General features: G+C 43.4%; 1 protein-coding gene across 1 annotated transcript in view; it reads right to left on the minus strand.

The window, feature by feature from the left end:
• Positions 1-443: 443 nt before the first annotated feature.
• Positions 444-21,455, minus strand: part of LOC124805056 — a 34,180-nt gene continuing 13,168 nt past the window's right edge. Inside the window, exons 2-4 of the mRNA XM_047265482.1 lie at positions 11,814-11,963; positions 2,490-2,654; positions 444-625 (exon numbers count right to left, since the gene is read on the minus strand). Coding sequence (XP_047121438.1) covers positions 476-625; positions 2,490-2,654; positions 11,814-11,963 — 465 coding nt within the window. The 3' untranslated portion in view covers positions 444-475. The remainder of the gene's footprint in view (positions 626-2,489; positions 2,655-11,813; positions 11,964-21,455) is intronic.

The following is a 21,455-nucleotide window of genomic DNA, read 5'->3' on the forward strand; positions in this document are numbered from 1 at the left end:
TCTCATTTCTAGGTATCAAGGGAGCGTATCACGAGAGCGTTCTATGTTCTTTTATGCTATTTTACAATTAACGTCCGTTACTTAGCGAAAAGTTGGTGACCATGAACGCTGGCTCATCCCATTCTCTTTTCTCGATCAGAGCATGACCTTATTTTGAGAGCATGTTTGTTCCGTACATCTTTTTATTTTAGTTACGTTTTCTTGCCTTACCTGAGTTTTTGTCTATCAACCTGTAGAGGCTGCACCCGATGCTGCAGCTAAAATGCTGTGAAACCGATCGTACTTGTACATAAAGTACTTACAGCTAAAGCGGTTTTATCTTCAAAATATCACTTATTCATTCTCTTACTACATTTGCTAACGAAAACAAAGTTACGAGAATATAGGAATTTGTACAAATGTAAAAAATATCGGACTCGTCTGAAATAAATAAAGTTTACATTTGTTCATAAGTATTTATTGTCAACGTTTACTTTCACTCTTCGACCAATTTGAAGGCCATGTCGGCGCAGGAAGCTTTCTTGTCTTCTAGAAATGACTCCACGTGCACCTTGTAGTCCCCTAGAGGCAGAAGCATAGAGTCCACTGGCATCTTCATAGTCTGATCTGTGAAGCTGTAATTTCCCTGTGGACGTAAAGGAAACATACGGATTTTTAAATGTCATAGCACAGCAGGGAAGATCATATGCGCAAGCAACACAGTCTTCTGCAGAAACACGAATGTCGAGAAAGACATATATACATACATATATACAAAAAGTCATCACCTACTATCGGTAAAACTACATGGCCACAGTCGTTTGTTCCGTATGAACAGTCAGTGACGGTTGTAAGACAGCTCCGTTCGAGCAGCAGCACAGGAAGGTAGAGTGTTCGTTTGTGTATTATTTTACTAGCTTATAACTAGAAGCTTAACTTGGTTTCACCTACACCTGGTTACACGCTACCAGATAACTTCACTGTCGCACTCCACTTCGACCTCAATAGCGACAATATTTTTGCCAATTTGCACACTCCCGCTTCCCCCCCCCCCCCTCGCCCCCCCCCTTACTATGGCCGCTAATATCTGTCTTTCCTTTGGCGGCCGGAGTGGCCGAGCCTTTCTAGGCGCTACAGTCTGGAGCCGCGCGATCGCTACGGTCGCAGGTTCGAATCCTGCCCCGGACATGGTTGTGTGTGATGTCCTTAGGTTAGTTAAGTTTAAGTAGTTCTAAGTTCTAGGGGACGGATGACCTCAGAAGTTAAGACCCATAGTGCTCAGAGCCGTTTGTCTTTCCCTTATACATTCCTCGACTCGCTAAATATCTCAGAGCTCTCCACTTCGGGTTTCAGCCAGCTTTCGACTCCAAGAATAATTTGTGAACGAGAGCTTTCCTGGAGGGCAATAAATTCTAGAAATTTGTTACTAATACGTTGACGGTTTACTGATAAAATTTTGACAGTCGAAGTGCCCTTACTCTCAACACGGTCTGACTTCCCATGCTGCATACTTGATATCCTTGTAAACAAGACAGAGAAGAGCTGAGTTATCCATTGCAGATAAGAATCAATCGTAGGGCCTAAACGAACTTTCTGAGATGAAATTAGGGGAGTATATTCATTCGTAAAATTTTCATATAATTCTGTAGAACCATTTTCTAAGAGGGCATAGTTTAAATACGCGACAGTTAAGCAATGTGTTGTGATTGATGAAGAAGCCATTCTGTGCATTGCTGATAGCCAATCTTTATACTCAATTTCATTAACAAATAGATTCAGTATAGAGCAACTGGCAAATGAAAGTGATGTGTACAATTAATGTTCGTGTTCAGAAGAAGGGTAGCAAAAGCTATTCTAGATCTGAATACAGGACGACTCTGTAATCGAAATTTAAAAGTTACACAGTTCTGAAATACAAGTTTTTTTAGATAAAAAATTTTAAAGTGATTAAAGTCAGTAACTGACCCTAACAGAGGGTCAACTATGAGGCTGTTACGTGGACAGAAAATCCCTGTGATCTAAGCAAGTTCTTGAAAATCATTCTGCACTGGCTACTGCCGCAGCTGCTGCGTGCGCAAGGACCGCTTTATGTCTACATTAAGCACGTGAACAGGATTAAAGCATATTGCACACTTTACCATTGGAAGAAGAACAGGACAGGACAGAAACAACAAGTACAGTTCTTTCTATCCAAATTGCATATGGCGAGGGAAGATCCCTGACTACTGGCATCATAGTTGGCAACTCCCGAACGCGAGGAGGAGAGTCCTGCCGACAGTAGCGTCTAACACCTACAGTCGCTAACAATAACGATAGCACTGTGCTGTTGCCACGGAAACGTAAACAAAAACGCTTTACGTTACTGGCCGCGATAGACGCGCAACGCAGCCGCACCAAGTGCGCGTTAACTGTAGGGATCTTATTTCGCCGTATAGCGACAGGGAGCCAAGTATATATCTTATTGTAAAGCTGGCAACGTTTAGTTTGTGAAAGTATGTGATGATACGTACCTTTGGACCAGGACACTCCGCCTCCCGGTTGACCATGGAGGCAATGGCATCCAGCATGTCGGGCATGGATGACTTCAGGGTGCGACAGGGGTCCGGCAACTTGAGCACCGTAGGCTTGTCTTCTGTCCCGCCGTCTGGCATCGGCAGGTACATTTCCAACACCAGCTGCGACAGTACAGAGAGTTCATTACCTTCTTAAACCAAACAAAATCTCCGACAAAGCACACGTCTACATTTGCTCCTAGCTCTTTTTGGCTTGCCGCGTTACTTTTTTTTTTCCTTTATTCAACTTCTATCACTCACTCGAAATGTTATCAGTGGGAGAGGGGCCGATTAGGTTCATGAAATAACTTGTGGTCGGGTACAGTGAGGTCTAACTTCGTTTGCCCTGCTTAAATTGGGTATTCTCTCTGGTCTCATTTCTATATTTTTCTACTGAATCAGCGAGTGTGGCCATTCTGCGAGGAATGGTGCGCTTGAAAAAATCACGCGTAGTAGTGTAGTACTGTTAGGGAAAACACCTGGGAACTATGTTTTATTATCTACTCGCTACTAAGACCAGAGAGTTACCAGCAGGCGGTCGGTCGGTGACAGTAGTGGGGTATCGACAAAGGCGATCGGCCCCTCTCGTCGAAGGTTCGAGTCCTCCCCCTGCCATGGGTGTGTTTGTTGTCCTTAGCGTCAGTTAGTTTAAGTAGTGTGTAAGTCTAGGGACCGATGATGACAAAGACGATCCCTGGGTAATGGTCGGCGGTACGCATTTGTATCAGCCGGGGTGTAGAGGACAGTAGCCTGGCAGAGGAAACGACTGGCTGGCGTCTCGCAAAATACACTAGTGGCCATTAAAATTGCTACACCACGAAGATGACGTGCTACAGACGCGAAATTTAGCCGACAGGAAGAAGATACTGTGATATGCAAATGATTAGCTTTTCAGAGCATTCACACAAGGTTGGTGCCGGTGGCGGCACCTACAACGTGCTGACATGAGGAAAGTTTCCAACCGATTTCTCATACACAAACAGCAGTTGACCGGCGTTGCCTGGTGAAATGTTGTTGTGATGCCTCGTGTAAGGAGGAGAAATGCGTACCATCTCGTTTCCGACTTTGATAAAGGTCGGATTGTAGCCTGTCGCGATTGCGGTTTATCGTATCGTGACATTGCTGCTCGCGTTGGTCGAGATCTAATGACTGTTAGCAGAATATGGAATCGATGGGTTCAGGACGGTAATACCGAACGCCGTACTGGATCCCAAAGGCCTCGTATCACTAGCAGTCGAGATGACAGGCATCTTATCCACATGGCTGTAACGGATCGTGCAGCCACGTCTTGATCCCTAAGTCAACAGATGGGGACGTTTGCAAGACAACAACCATTTGCACGAACAGTTCAAATAGTTCAAATGGCTCTGAGCACTATCTGAGGTCATCAGTCCCCTAGAACTTAGAACTACTTAAACCTGACTAACCTAAGGGCACCACACTCGCCGGCCGCAGTGGCCGTGCGGTTCTAGGCGCTACAGTCTGGAACCGCGTGACCGCTGCGGTCGCAGGTTCGAATCCTGCCTCGGGCATGGATGTGTGTGATGCCCTTAGATTAGTTAGGTTTAATTAGTTCTAAGTTCTAGGCGACTGATGACCTCAGAAGTTAAGTCGCATAGTGCTCAGAGCCATTTGAACCATCCAACACCACACTCATCCATGCCCGAGGCAGGATTCGAACCTGCGACCGTAGCAGCCGCGCGGTTCCGGGATGAAGCGCCTAGAACCGCTGGGCCACCGCGACCGACTGCACGAACAGTTCGACGACGTTTGCAGCAGCATGGACTATCAGCTCGGAGACCATGGCTGCGGTTACCCTTGACCCTGCATTACAGACAGGAGCGCCTGCGATGGTGTACTCAACGACGAACCTGGGTGCACGAATGGCAAAACGTAATTTTTTCGAATGAATCCAGGTTCTGTTTACAGCATCATGATGGTCGCATCCGTGTTTGGCGATATAGCGGTGAACGCACATTGGAAGCGTGTATTCGTCATCGCTATACTGGCGTATCACCCGGCGTGATGGTATGGGGTGCCATTGGTTACACGTCTCGGTGACCTTGGCACTTTGAACAGTGGACGTTAGATTTAAGATGTGTTAGAACCCGTGGCTATATCCTTCATTCGATCCCTGTGAAACCCTACATTTCAGCAGGATAATGCACGACCGCATGTTGCAGGTCCTGTAGGGGCCTTTCTGGATACAGAAAAAGTTCGACTGCTGCCCTGGCCAGCACATTCTCCAGATCTCTCACCAACTGAAAACGTCTGGTCAATGGTGGCCGAGCAACTGGCTCGACACAATACGCCAGTCACTACTCTTGATAAACTATTGTATCGTGTTGAAGCTGCATGGGCATCTGTACCTGTACACGCTATCCAAGCTCTGTTTGACTGAATACCCAGGCGTATCAAGGCCGTTATTACGGCCAGAGGTGGTTGTTCTGGGTACTGATTTCTCAGGATCTATGCACCCAAACTGCGTGAAAATGAAATAACATGTCAGTTCTAGTATAATATATTTGTCCAATGAATACCCGTTTATCATATGAATTTCTTCTTGTTGTAGAAATTTAATGGCCAGTAGTGTAGTTGCACCGCTGAGTACGGCTTACTGGCCGCCGTCTCGTCGCCAGGCATGTGGACTGTGAGGATGTCGTTCTCAGAACTTGATGTCTTCACACTGTGGGGTGCCTGACAGGTAGGCGCCGCACACAGACTGTGTTTTGCGGTGCTCAGGTGCAGTTTCTCCTCCTGCGCGGCAAAACAGGAGAAAGATAATTGGAGGGCTGGAAACAGTTCGTTCTGATGTCACAGAGCGCCACTGAAATTTTGTGGCAAGTCTCACTATTAAAGGAGAATTTTGCATGGTGGTTTTGGAGGGGTTTTGTATGTTCTCCCGGGCAGCCACGATTGGAAGTGTTGGGGCGTGGCTGGGTGGCCAAAGACAGAGGTCGTGGCGTCCCCTCTTGTCCGTCAGAGATAGTGTTTAATCTTGGGGTAGCAGACCAAATCTGTGGTCGACATAGGAGTGACTACTGTCAGTGTATCCCGTTCAAAGATCAGCAGATTACATTCATAATCTTCGGTTGGAACAAGTTATCGTCTGAATCCATGACATGTCGGGAAATTATCCGCTGTTGCAGCTCGTGATGGAGGTCGGCAATCCTGTTTGCAGTCTGTAGAGCAACCCAGTGCTGATAGCTGTCTACCCACGACCCGACTTCACAGTTTGATAAAGTATTCACAGCACCAGCGAGGGAGAGACTTGTTTATTCGTGCTCATTCTCTCAGCTACATGCACCATCGCACTGTGGTGGCCACACCCGGAATTTTTGCATATTTGAACCTATAGATGTGTAATCTTACTCAATCACTGTTCACAGCGTAGTCGAGTTTTTAATCCATTTGAAATTCCATCCTGCTCACAATACAATGCAGGGAACTATAGTTACGTAGTAGGACCCCATTTGACTTTGCCACCAGCTCATTTTCAAATACCTTTTTTTTGCCGATTATATTACAGCATCATTACATTGTATATTGAATTATCTTTGTGTCCTAGGATAATAAATCCTATAGTGATACCCAGTGTGATATTATCATTTTAGAAGTTAAGGTACTACGTTTAAACCCTGTCCCTGAACCATTCATTTTTGGGGGCATTAATTAATCAAAATAAATTATGATGTGCATTTTGTTTTTGTGGGTTACATATATTCAGGGACTAACTTGATGTCACCTAGTGAATGTGAAATTTCTACTGATGACGATGAAGAGGTATATATCGCAGAATACTCAGAAGTACACAGAGATGACCATCATGAAGAGTCCCTTTACGAAGGTGGAGAAGAACAATTTAGTGCAATTTCTGTTGAGTATGGCTTATTATTTTTCTCGTAATGGGAATGAAATATGGGCTACAGCTCCTCAACTGGAATTTCTGGTAGGCAGAGTAAAAGGATGTATTCAAAGAAGACCAGTGACCCTAAAAGTTGTCCGATTAGGAACTGTGATAATGAAGAATTTTGTTTTACGTTCTTCTTTCGTGTATCCCTCACTGACAAAGTGTGAACGTGGGCCAACTAGGAAGGTAGAATCTTTTATGAGAACTGGGTGGATATGGACATGAATGAAATGATAAAAGTTTATAGGTGCATTGATCCTGACTGGAGTTTACAAATCAAGAAATTAAGATAGCAGTCAGGTATGGAGTGTAGAGAATGGCCGACCACTGTTCACTGAAATTATGTCTCGCAACTGCTTGCATGCTATTCCGAGGGTGTTGCGCTTTGACAGTGAGGCAGCCCGGCGTGAGTGAAGGTCAAGTGACAAATTGGAACCAGTGAGAGCAGTTTTTGAGATGTTGGAAATTACCTTTAGGGATGACTACATATCAGGATGGTGCGTGACTGCGGAGGAACAGTTGCTCACATTTCGAGGTCGCTGTCCATTTCGACAATACATCCCATCAAAGCCTGGTAGATCATCTAGTTCCGGGCAGATTGTGACAGTACAACAACCTGCTGCTGGAAGATGAAAATGGACATGGGGAAGAAGGAAAAAACCAGTGCTATACGCCTTGGAGAGAATGTTGTGAAAACCCTGGTGATTGAACTTGAAAAATCTGGACGTAATATCACCTGTGATAAGTTTCTAACATCTCACGATTTAACTGATGGTTTGTTATCAAAATATCTGACACTAGTCGGTACTGTCAGAGGAAGCAAAGGTGAACTGCCTGCCGATTTTATTATACCTAATGGACGTTAAGTATGCGCTACATTATTTGGTTTTCAACCAGATGTAATGATAGCCTCTTATGTTCCTAAGAAAAACAAAGTTGTTACCGTCCTTAGTTCTCTTCATGACCACACAACGGAGTCATCATCACAAGCCTGAAGTTATAAAGACATACAATGCCACAAAGCGTGGCCTTGACACCACGAACCAGAAGATGGGATGCTACAGTGTGAAGAGAAGAACAAGGCGCTGGCCATTGGTGGTTTTTCTTCAACATGATCGATGTAAGTGTAATGAATGCATACATAATTTGGAATATGCTGGCTACCAATAAAAAATGAGATGTCAGACTTCCATCGTCAATTTGAGAAAGCAACCAGCAGGGAGAAAGAAGTCAATGAATTCATTAGTAGCACCGGATCCAGGAAGGGCAATGAAACCACTAGCCAAGAAAAGGAGAATATGTGCATACTGTGTAGAGAAGAAAGATAGAAAAAGTCAAATTACATGTTATAAGAACACCAAATCTGTATGCTCGGAACGTTCTGCTATTGTCTGTAGACCCTGTGCAAATTTGCAATGAGAATAAAAGCAACTAGGGAAAGTATAAAAATTGTGTTTTTTAAAATGTAAACTTTAAATACATAAAATTATTTTACAAATATTTATATCTAAAAACTCGTTCATATCATAAGTAGTCAAAATAGTGTCAATTTGTCTCCTTTTAAACAACTGGTAGGTAGATGGATAAAATATAAACTATGCACACTTAACTCGGGCTTCCTGTGGACGCACTAAAACATTTTCGGTGTCTCTGCATTGCAGCAGTCCAACATCAAAAGCCACAATAGTGCATTACCCATATGTTTTGCACGATTCGTTCCATTCAGTTGTGTTTTAATCACTTAACTAAAAGTCTATATTTGCATTTGGATGTCGAGTATGGGAACTTATTATTTAGGAAACACCACTCAGAAAGTACTGCATGAGTTAACACATTTTGTTTCAAGGAAATTTTTATCTTCTTGCCGAATATTACTTCATTTGTGACTCTTGTGAATCTGCTGGTCATAACAGTACACGATACTGCTGCTTCAGTGACCGCCAGCTATCAACCGTCCACAAAGACAGGTAACTGCCCTTGATGAACGGTAGAACAGGCACATCCTCGTATTTGAAAACTATTTGTATTCGCTTATAGCCGTTGGAGATAGGGGTACTTTCCTGGTAAAAATCATATATATGGAATCAAAGGAGTTATAGTATACAGCGAATCAAAACAGTCCATTTTCCCAATGAAACGTAAGTATTTGATACCACGGTATATAATTATGTAATGTACGAGGGTGGTTCAAAAAGGTAAAAATCGCTCTGCGAAGACAGAATTATCCAAGAAACCAAAGAGTTATACGAAGTTACCACGGCGCTAGTGCATATTGTTTTTCCACATAGTCACCACGGTTGTCTAAGTACGTACTTGTTCCATCGGTAATCCACTCTCTTGAAATAGGCATAAAAGAAACATGGGTCCCGGTCTAGGATCCACAAGCGCACACAGAACGTCAGCATAGGTTCCGAAGAGGTGACTGAACAGGTCTGTCTTTGAGGTCAGAAGAGATGAAAATCGCTTGGTGCGAATTCCCGATGGTGTTCCAACCCACAGTCAGAAGAGCCGGATCCTAACATGCGTAAACATAAGCGGTCGATTGTTGTCGTGCAACAATGCGACACCTTCAGAATGCAATCCCACCTTTTCTGCAAAATATCTTTGTCCAAGCATCCCATCGTAACTGCCATCAGCGACCGTCTACCCACGGACGAGGAAATCAACCAGCAGCACACGCTGCCCATCTAACAGTCAGTGACGTTACCCTTCATCGCAGATAATATTGTTTTGGATTTCTTATGGGGAAGGGTGAGATGAGAGGTGTTCCCTTGACACTGGTGCCTTCTTCATGTCTGTTGTCACTTGTTGCACCTATGTTACGTCACCAGTGGTGATAAGATGTAGTGAAGGAACACCCTCCACCCGATACCGCAGTCACTACTCGAAAGGAAATCTCATTCGCTTGGTTTTGTTCCCATCTGAGAGTTGCGGCATACCAAAAGAGAACGTGTTTTCCTAAAGACAGAAGGAAGGAAGAGTAGAATTTAACATCCGGTCGACATCGAGATCATTATAGACAGAGTGCGGCGGTTTGATTCAAGGATGGAGAAGGAATTCGGCTGTGCCCTTTCATGGGAACCATCCCGGCATTTGCCTGGAGCGATTTGGGAAAAACCCGGGAAACCTAGATCAAGATGTCCGGACGCGGGTTGAAACCACTCGTCCTCCCGAATGGGAGTCCAGTGTACTGAGCACAGCGCCGCCTCGCTCGGTAACACGTCTTCTACTAGCCCACCGTGTTGTGCGCGATACATTGCTGCAACGGTAGATGTTGAGTGCGTGTGCAGCCTGTCACACATAAATGCAACGATCGTCTTGAATGAACCCGTCTACAAGGCACTGATGGTCGTCTGACATGCAGGTGCTTAGCCGCCCTGATCTTTCTTCCTATCGCATATCTTTCCTGTCTTTATCAGTTTACCATCACCAAACCCATACTTATTTTCGTGACACTACACTCGCTTCGTAAGAATCCCCCGGTTAGCAATGTGTTCCAACCAGGGACTTTCCTCTAAACTCGGTACCCAGTTGAACTTCGCACTTCATCCGCTATCTACATCTTCAAACTGAATTTGTTAGCACACTGGCATCGATACTTCCATCTATTGGCGGCGTTTGAAGGTTTCGATCATCTTAACTACGTAGAAATGACATTTAATTTGGAGGTGGTATTTATACACCCATGAGAGCTCATAACTGCACTTTGCTTTGTAGTAATTTAAGGAATATGCACACTGGACTTGAAAACTAGGAAAAGGAGAAACTTTTACTGGTTAAAGAAAGTCACATGGAAGTACGAAGGGTGCTTGGAACTGAGGCCAATTCGAGAAAGGTAATAAAAGATTGCGTGTTGCAACTGTTGCAAAATGAATGGGACATTTCAATCACAGGCAGGAGAATGTATGAATTTCTCCCTAATATCAGGGAGAGATTAAAAACGAGGTTTCTTAACCCATCGAGTGGACTGACTAGCCATGGCCGAGCTTGAGGACTGTGGTAGGGAAGGCGAATGGTAAACTTCGGTTTGTTGGGAGAAGTTTAGGAAAGAGTTGTTCACCTGTAAAGGAGACCGCATATAGGACGCTGGTGCGACCTATTCTTGGGTCCTGCTCTACTGCTTGGCACAGGTATACGGTCGGGCTGAAGAAAGACATTGAAGAAATTCGGAGGCGGGCTGCTACATTTATTCCCGGTAGGTTGGAAGAACACGTAGCTGTTACGGAGATGCTTTAGGAAATAAAATGGGAATCCCTGGAGGGAAGGCGACGTTCTTTTCGAGAAACGCTATTGAGAAAATTTAGTGAACCGGCATTTGAAGTTGACTGCCTAACGAGTCTACAACCACCAACATATATTGCGCGTAAGGACCACGAAGATAAGATACGAAAAATTAGGAGGTATACAGACAGTCGTTTTTCCCTCGCTCTGTTTGCGAGTGGAAGCGCACAGGATTTGACAAGTGGTGGTCCAGGGTACGCCCGCCACGCACCGTACGGTGGCTCGCGGAGTACCTGTGTAGACGAAGATGTAGATATGTTACGTTTCTATACAAAATCAAAAGATAGATGAATGAGAGTTGCACCTGCGGCAGTGCGGGCACACCAGAACACACATTGTGGGACGGCGCGTACTATGAAGATGCGGCGGCTAATGGACGTCAGGTATTAAGGATATTGGATCCCAAAGCAACACTAAGGAGCGAGTCGACCTGGCGATACTGCAGCCGCAGTATCCAGGAAGGCCAAGGAAGACGAGACATTGAATCTTAAGTCATCATGCTACCAATCAGGCTGCACAATACGTTCTGCAGATGGAGAGAAGATAACTGAGGCTGGCCACCACCAAATGAAACAATTGCCCAAAAATCTACGTTGTGTTAGTGCAAGTGATTATGGAAGTGTGGAGTTTAAGACGTAACAGTGATGGGTGGAACTGCCTGCTACAGTGGAAACACAGTTGACGAGCTGTCCGACGATGGAATCCAGCACAAAATGGCTGTTGACCGGTGTAGTATGGGGGCGGATCCAGCAGTGCAAACAACCATCTACAAGTTAAGTGAACCAAAATAAATGAACAAAATGAGAACAGATTCTGTAGGGCTTATATTAGTACTAGTAGTTGGGTTACTGCTTAAGGGTCTTATTGTAGTGCTGCAGCAGCGGAAGTAGTTGTAGTATTTAAAAAAAGAATGAAGTATCAGAGACAAATAAAATGTATTGCTATCCAAGGAAATGTAATTTGTATGGCCTGTTTTAGCTTATAAGAGAATAGGTTGTAATTGTGAAGAGTAAATAAATAATACAGTCTCTTGTGAGGATAACCTCGTGGTGCGTTGTGCGCACCTCCGCAGTTCAACAACGCCCACTCACCAGGAACTTTTCGTCGACATCTACAGGCGTGTACACGTAGCCCGAGAAGAGATGCTGGCCGTCCGCTCCCTCGTGCTGCTCCACGGACGCCTCCATTATGGTGTCCCCCCCGCACCACGTCAGCTGCTCTGGGATTGCCATCTTCCTGCCCTGCAAAATCATTGTAAACGCCATTATAGGTTTTGGTGGCAACTAACTAATTCTCAGCAATAAGTAATTCCAGTGCTTTTTTCTAAAAAAAAAGTTTGAGGGTACTCCAACATTGGATATAATGCAGCGAAAATTACTTATAATTGAAGCTTGGGATACCACCCGTATGCTTTTAGTCATGACGTCATCAACATGTCGAACTACAAAAAAAAAAATGGTATTGGACTCTTCAGTTGACTTTACGCAAAGAAACCATTTCCTCTTTACTGGAACCACCTGAAAATGACACAGATACTGTACCCCAAGGCTGTGCAATGTACATGCTTTGTTTATTTCTTTCTATGCCTAAACTTCCTACTTCTTTGCAAATTCTGCAGCCGAGGTTTTTGTTTGAAACGATCAATCAGTCATTTTTTTCACAAAATGCGTTTTCTTCTTCCAGAGTCCAACATTCTGGACGATCATTTAATTTTCTATCATGCACACTTTCTTTCACTGCATTTTCACATGTAAGTTCAGTGCTCAGGTTTAATGCAGGCGAACAAGTAAAATAGTTCGTTAGTTTTCTCTTAATCTCTCACCTCCAACTTAACTTACAAGTTGCAACGAAAGACAGGACACTGAAAACTTCGCACAACCGACAAGGGGGAACAGCAAACGCAAACGAATACAGAGCAACAAAACAAAGATGGCAATGAATCGCGGAGGATCATGGTAGCGGGACCGTAGAGACATCTATCGGTAGCTCGGCGTTTGAGCGTACGCATATCCGTTTAGCACTACCATCGCCCACATCTTGTCGATATGGCTGCCAGCGATTCAGTTGTCGAGAACGGGTGCCGCAGCTTAGAAATGCTTAAAACAGTCAATGATATCGCTTTTCCCACCAAAAAATGCACTGATATCGTTCGTATTGCAATTACCAACACTAAAAAATGAAGTAAAAAATTTACGTCTGTGAAATAAATCTTTGGCACTCTTCCAAGTTCTCAACATTGCAAAAAAATTACTTTGTCGACGAAAAAGTTTAGGGGTACGCATCCCCCAGCGTTCCCCTAGAAAGACAGCATTGAGTAATTCTCCTCCTCGTCTTCCTGTTTACTCCAATAAACAGGGAATTGTCAAAATAGCGAAAGGAATTATTGTGACGTCAGTCGCTAAAATAAACAGTTAGTTTCTTCCTAGAGCTGACTGTGCAGATAAGGCTTGAAGACGGGGTTCTTGCGCTCATTGTGGGGGAAGTGGATAGTGCTGAGGGTCAACTACGGCTGGTTTAATTAATATTTTTTTCAACAGAAACAATATATATATGAAATAAAACAATGTACATACAGGCCAATGTCAGTTGAGTAGGTCCATGCTTGGACTTGGAAACCTAGCCCTACAGGAGACAAACAGTTACAGATTCCTGGCTGCGGTAGAGGCCAGTTGTATGACTTGAGAAAATCACATAGATAAGATTTATTCGAAAAAAAGCTGTAACTCATTTCTTATGAGGAAAATATCTAGTACTTTAGATGAAGACACTTCATTAAAAAAGTGCTACAGTCCCCTATATTCACACTTAGTTTACTGCAGTTTGTTTCTTACTTCCTTCATTGTTTCACTACATTTCTTTTTCCTGTCTTCAGATCAATTTGTGCCAATTTTCTTTTCCAACAGGAGTTTCCCTCTTTTAAAACATTTTCACTAAAAATCTCTCTTTCCAGTATCTCTTCTTCTCTTTTGATGCTCCCTTCTAAGTCGTTCCTAGTCTCTTGAATCACGGTGGTTGTTAATTTCTTTTCCCTAAGATATCCGAAGAGCTGCTTGGTAAGTCCGTTGTCAGCCATTCTGTAGATATGTACAAAAATAGTACTTTCTTCATCCTTGTTGTTTCTTATCTGTTTTGTATGTTCTGAAAAATTTCGTTGTTATTTGTTAACTGCCAAAATGTTGCATTTTTCTGAGGATCTCATTTTTCTGTAAGAATTATTCTCCTTTCTAATAGTCCTACACTGAAACGCCAAAGAAACTGGTATGGGCATGCGTATGCAAATACAGAGATACGTAAACAGGCAGAATACGACGCTGTGGTCAGCAGCGCCTATGTACTGCATAATCACCAATATGTTTTACAAGGTTGCTGACCAACTTCGTAGCTGTAACTTGTTTGTCGCTGTAACACACTCCTTCAAAAAATCATTAGCGTAAAAATGCACTCATTACTGGTAGGCACAAATGCTCAAAAACAGTATTGAGAAATAACATTCACAGCCAATGTAATATAACGGAAAATAGACCTTGTACAGATAGACGTGTTCCTCTTTCACTTCAGCTCTGGTTTTTGCGAGTGGCACATGGTACCATAACGAATATGCGCTTGTGTTCTAAGGGGATTGGGAGGATACGTCATGATCGAATGGTTTTCTTCTAAGTGACTTAGAGTTCGGAGAACCGTTAGAGAAAACCCAATCGCAAAACATTTGGAAGGATCATGGTTCCGCTATCTATCGTTGCCAGGGCATAATGAAGCATGATTCTCAGTTATGGGTCTAAATTAACGGATCAGACGAAATGATTTTCAATCGTACGGCAGATTAACTTTGAATTCCAAAACTGCTGTCAGTACAGCAGGTTTGTGTAATCGATTTCAACGTTAAAACTATAGGCATATAAATGAATATAGCTCCTGATCGTTTTTTTTTTAAGTAGAGTAGCTGAATATTATATTCTACCATCACCGAATAATCGATTAAAACTTCAGTCTTCCACATCAAGTATACATCCAGCGAAAAACGTAACACGAATGTATTGTAATTTTAGGAGTCATAACCAGAAAAGACATCACGATCAGTACCATATGATCTAGCATGATCCAAAATGATCTTAGGGATACATATACGGAAACCTTGATAGGTAATTGTCTAGGCCTCCTCGATATCAGGAAGGCCTAATTTATTCTCCACCACAACCAACCAGATTCTCCGGAGCAGATGCATAGTTGTTCTTTGCATTCTCAGATTACTCTCACTAGAATTTTCCATACTGATTTGCTTACGACAAACAGAATCATCTCGATGTGCAACATCAGTACTATCAGTGTCCCGTTTGGTATTTTGTGTAACCCTTTATCAGTCCATTTTGGGTGAGTGGGAGGGAGGGGGGGTGGGGGTGGAAGCGCACCAGCCCAGTCATATTAACATTAATTCTCCGGATGGTGGTGAGCTGATCTCATTTCACTCTATCTTACTAACTTTATACAGGATGATTTTTTACACTGTGTACAAACTGCAGAGATTTATCGATGAGAAGATACATAACAAAGAAGGTCTAATGAACTTATATTCGGAAGTGCCTGGTTTCCATGCTAGTGACCATTTATTCAATCACATTTTGTTGCAGAGACTGCGGTCTAATACGCTCTGTACCGTGCAGTCACAGTTAAAGTACGCATGGTTTCCTCCTACAGGGTGGTACTGTTCATTATACGACATGCCCTAGCGCCCTTTCCTGCCATAGTAATTAGGAATGTTGTGTCCGATTCACTTCTCTTGTTGACTAAACTTGTAGTGGATGTAACATAGCGTTGTACACAATGGTTTCGTATTCGAATCGAGAGCTTGCCGACATAATGTTTACTTATGGAAAAGCAAATGGCAACGGACGGCGGGCAGCAAGGTTGTATCAGGAGATCTATCCCCGCCGACAACTACTACAGCATTCAGTGTTTGCAACAGTGTTTCGCCGTTTGGAGGAAAATTTGGCTAACACTGTGGAAGGAGACCCCCGTGTCAGTACAAAGCAGTCGTCCCTCCAGTACGGGGCAAGCTAGATGACCATGTGGAGCATTATTCATGACAGTTTTACTAACCTTATCTTTTCCAGCGTGTGCAGGGCTTACTAGCGACAGACTTTCCGCATTGGGAACAGTTTTGTCACTGGTTACTTCACCACGCAACCACGATTCAGGGATTTGTGTCATCCATCCTTTTCACAGATGAGGCCACCTTTACGCGAAGTGGTACCTTTAACTTTCGTGACAGTCATCTGTGAGATAGTATGCAGAACCCCCACGATGTGGTGACAGCGAATCACCAGCGTCGTTGCAGCCGGAACGTGTGGTCCGGGATAATTGTCGACCGTATTTTCGGACCAGTCTTCCTTCCACGTCGCTTAACAGGCCGGAACTTACGGCGTTTCTTGCGTGTGACTGCTGGAAGAGGTGACATTGATGATTCGAATCGTTTTGTGGCTGCCGCCGTTAACATCCTGACGCAACTCAATAGTGTCTTCTCTTGCCGATGGATCGGGGTCCAGTTGCATAGCCTGCTCGTTCACTGGAGCTCAATTCGTGCGATTTCTGGGTAAGGGGTTATCTCAAAGTATCGTGTATGCAGATCCCATTCCAGATGTGGAACACTGGAGCAGCGTATTGATGCTGCCTTTGACACTGTTCGGATGCAGCCTGCCCGATGTGAACGTGTGAGACAGAACATGCTACGGCACGTACACTCATGTGTTGAGGCACATGGAAACCATTTTCAACAATTATTGTAACTGTGGCTGCTTGGTATAAGGCGTATTAGACCGCAAACTCTGTGACAAAGTATAATTGAATAAATGGTCTCTAGCATGGAAACCACGCGTTTCCGGACATAAGTTCACTAGACCTTTTCTGTTCCGTATCTTCTCGTCGATCAATCCCTAGAGTTTGTACACGGTGGAAGAAATCACCCTCAGCCGGCCGCTGTGGACGAGCGGTTCTAGGCGCAGCTGCTAGGGTCTCAGGTTCGAATCCTGCCTCGGGCATGGATGTGAGTGATGTCCTTCAGTTAGTTAAGTTTAACTAGTTCTATGTCTAGGGGACTGATGACCTCAGATGTTAAGTCTCATAGTGCTTAGAGCCATTTGAACCATTTGAAATCACCCTGTCTGTATGTCTGTCACTTCGCTATTGTTGTGTAGGTCAAATCCTGGAATGCATATTTCAATGGTAAATAATTAAAACTATGGGGATACAGTTCTATAAAAGATCATTCAACTGATTGTCAGGATACATGTGACCCTTTACACGTCATCCATATTTACCTTGACTACCAGGAATATTCTGTTTTAGATCTCACATCGACCTTAATGTTTACGACCTCTCTCTCACATGTGTCATCTTTTGTATGCATGTGGTAAACTTGGGATGACGATTATTCGTACCGATGATAGGAAACAACATCCGGGTAAAGAGGGAAGCACTTCCAGCCATATAGCGTCGCTACACTTTCAAACACCTATTATACGCGTGCTCGAGACATTGCACCCTTTAGACATCTGTACAACTACCAGCTAGGTACCCCTTTGCATTATCAGAATTACTCTTAGTAGTTGCTTTTTTCTCCATTATTCTTAACAAACCAGTAAAAATCACTGGGAAAGTTGACGCTTTTGGAAATCATAAATAACAATCATGCCTCCCAGTCTTGATTCAACAGGGTTTGCCAGACCGCCAGACGTAACAATGACGAACGGACGATCATCCTATCCCTTTCACACTGAGAGAGAGAGAGAGAGAAGAAAATACGTTTCTACAGCATTTTAATCTACTTACGAGGAGTGTCGAACACTGTCTGGAAAAAGCAATGTTGTTTATAAAGAATAATTTTTCAAATATTTCTATAACTGGGGGCTTGAGACGGGAGAAGCTTCCTGGATAGCAGGCAGAGCTGTCGTCGATCCTAGACGGCTCAGTGTTGATGGACATGACGTACCACACCCAATGGCTGGAGCACGATTTTGACGTCCCTGATGATTCGGTTACGACGGTGGGATGACCTGCCACACAGATATACTGTTGTGGCCATTACAGTTTGTGGATATCAGTCCTAATTTGGCGTTATCTTTATTTGAACGTACTGTAGAGATCAATGTCCGGGATTGAGAGAAATACGTTCTCATGCTTTAATATTGCACAACTGAGTAATACTTACGTCGTCTTTGTTGGAGTCATGTTAACCTCCATGTAGTAGATAATTAAAACAGTATGCAAACAGTTCCATCCCGCGTCCGGCCATCTTGATTTAGGTTTTCTGCGATTTCCCTTAATCGCTCCAGGCAAATGCCGGGATGGTTCCTTTGAAAAGGGTACGGCCGACTTCCTTCCCCCTCCTTCCCTAATCCGATGAGACCGATGACCTCGCATTTTGGTCTCTTCCTCCAAACAACCCTACCAGTATGCAGACAGAATATAATTAACAAGCCTCCATGGGTCTTGCGTCTCAAGACGGTTTAAGGCAATTTTCGGGTATTCTTACCACCTCCAGTAGACAAATTTACGCTGTTCTGCAAGTCGTCTGTTAGTTGACACCATATGGGTGTAATTGGCACAAAGTGCAGTGCGCACACTGTAAATACAGTTTGTTTTAGTTCAAAAATAATTAAAACGTCTTGCACAGGATCAAACACTTGATTCATTCTGTAGTTACATATTGTAGCCTCCAGGATGATTATACAATCACCTTTAGCCAAGGAGTACGTAAAAGCTCCTCATAGTCACACGTCTGTACACTTCATAAAATTTACAAGGTGGTTTGTTCACGCCTGGGCTTGTGATTTGACATATAAATTTATTATATATCCACATTCCACTTTAAACATTCTATTCAAACTGCCTTATCATTGTCGAAATTCCTGCCAGTCTCCTTCCATGCAGAAGCCGTGGTCTGATTTTACGTAAACGGTATATGTAGCGTCATCACAACCCCAAATCTACTCGTTACAGCTCCACTCCACCGATTACCCCATCTGTGTAATGATCATGTTTTTTCTAAGATCATCAATGACGCCATGTCTATGACTTCCTGTACAGAAGTAGCAAAAAAATACGTATATTTTTTTCCATGGGGTCTACTATGAGATGATGGCAGTCAATTAAGATGCATATTGCCCAGTGATTCTAATAGATCACTCGTACTCGTAGCTTTCTACGGAAGCGTCCAAGAGTTCTCCCCCAGACACTTTGATCCAGTGCTTCTGTCACATCTCGACTGTACTCTGTAAGTGCAGATATCCTATGTGACCATACAGTATCCAGATTTCCTATAGAGGTTTTTGACTTTTACAACATTTTTCAATATTTGTCCATTTTATCCATAAGTAAATGTACAAGTATAAAAATATTCTTATTACTTACACGACCTGATGTAGTTTGCTATTTTCTCATGCCATCCAACTTTGATACATAGTCCCAACTCAGTCAGTGTCTACTCTTAATCCTTCAAATGGTAACTCTAACTCTGAAGCACATGGGTTGACGCTTTAGGTAGTGTGTTGATGTTATTCTGCTGCAAACACACAGTTACACTATTTCGCGGGTAGTCTTCAGCTTTCCACACACACACGCACGCCTCCCCCGCCCCCGACGTTGGAGAGGTCAATTCGAGGTTCTAGGTCAATTATAAAAAGATCATTCGATCATTACGTTTCCGCCTAATCTTTTTTTAAAACGCAAGCAGATACATATTCCTTATGGTAACATGTGCCACGCAGAAAAACTCGTGCTAAAGAAAGAGAGGAACGTGTCTACCTGTGCAACGTCTATTTTCCCTTAATCTACGTTCCCTTAATCTACGTTGGCTGTGAATCTTGGTTCTCAGTTGTGTTTTCGAGCGTGATGATTGATTCCATCAGTAATAAAGCCAGCATCTGGCTACCGAATTTTTGGAAAAGTCATCAGCTTCATAAGGATTGTGTTAGAGCGACAAACCAGTTGCTGCTACAAAGTTGGTCAGCAACTTATAAAACTTCCTGGTTGACCATAGCTCCTTTTTCATCTTCGTAGGAAACAGTGTATGCGTCGGTCTTTTGACACGATGATCATAATGTAACACTACATGCCTTGTCAGAACGCTTTTTTGTTAATGAGTCCCATCACGTTGGAAAACGTGACCCAAGTTATTGCATTCTTGTCTCAGGACTTTTTTCTCCCGGTACAATCGAAGCACTCCGTCTTCAGGCCACGTGTGGCCTACCGGGACCATCGGACCGCCGTGTCATCCTCAGTGGAGGATGCGGATAGGAGGGGTGTGGGGTCAGCACACCGCTCTCCGGGTCGTAATGATGGTATTCTTGACCGAAGTCGCTAAAAATATCGGTGTCCAGATAGACTATGCAACCATTCTTCTCATAAGTATTAGTGTATTACTTGAGTCGTGATTTGTCAAAGACAGCGATATGTGAGAGATGGAATCGTGATAGACTCTTAATGTCCAACATCTCTTGATCTTATAGTAACGATTACAAGAATGGAGTGTTTTTGCTACTAAGTACTGCTTGTTTTGTTAATAAGATATATATGCAGCAGCTCACAGATGTGTAATATAAATTAATTTCGGACTATTTTACTCTTACAGTCTCTGCTGTCTGCTTCGCTGGTGGCCTTATCAAGCTGGCGTCTGAAGGTTATCGGCGGCGGGTGGGCGATCCTGGGCTAGAGCTTCTGAACTGCCACACTGCAACCGAGCCTGCACTAGTTATCGGACGAAAGCTGCTGGGAAAGAAGTCGGAACCATAACCCCTCTGTGATTCTCCGCATCCCTCAGTTTGCATATGATTTTTTTCTGCGGTTACTTGGAGCCCTCAACTGGCGGGCAAATATACAACGATGTGTTGCACAGCCGAAGTATGGTCATTATTCCCAGATCTGATTGCAGGCTCACAGTGACCCAGAGATACTAAAAGGTTTCAGATAGATTATATAATGGTAAGACGGAGATTTAGGAACCAGGTTTTAAACTGTAAGACATTTCCAGGGGCAGATGTGGACTCTGACCACAATCTATTGGCTATGAACTGTAGATAAAAACTGAAGAAACTGCAAAAAGTTGAGAATTTAAGGAAATGGGACATGGATAAACTGACCAAACCAGAGGTTGTACAGAGTTTCAGGGAGAGCATAAGGGAACAATTGACAGGAATGGGGGAAAGAAATACAGTAGAAGAAGAATGGGTAGCTTTGAGGGATGAAGTAGTGAAGGCAGAAGGGGATCAAGTAGGTAAAAAGACGAGGGCTAGTAGAAATCCTTGGGTAACAGAAGAAATATTGAATTTAATTTCTGAAAGGAGAAAATATAAAAATGCAGTAAACGAAGCAGGCAAAAAGGCATACGAACGTCTCAAAAATGAGATCGACAGGAAGTGCAAAATGGCTAAGCAGGGATGGCTAGAGGACAAATGTAAGGATGTAGAGGCATATCTTACTAGGGGTAAGATAGATACTGCCTACAGGAAAATTAAAGAGACCTTTGGAGAAAAGAGAAACACTTGTATGAATATAAACCCAGTTCTAAGCAAAGAAAGGAAAGCAGAAAGGTGGAAGGAGCATAAAGAGGGTTTATACAAGGGCGATGTACTTGAGGACAATATTATGGAAATGGAAGAGGATATAGATGAAGATGAAATGGGAAATATGATACTGCGTGAAGAGTTTGACAGAGAACTGAAAGACCTAAGTCGAAACAATGC

The sequence above is a fragment of the Schistocerca piceifrons genome, chromosome 1, assembly GCF_021461385.2.
Source record: "Schistocerca piceifrons isolate TAMUIC-IGC-003096 chromosome 1, iqSchPice1.1, whole genome shotgun sequence".
Classification (NCBI taxonomy): Eukaryota; Metazoa; Arthropoda; class Insecta; order Orthoptera; family Acrididae; genus Schistocerca; species Schistocerca piceifrons.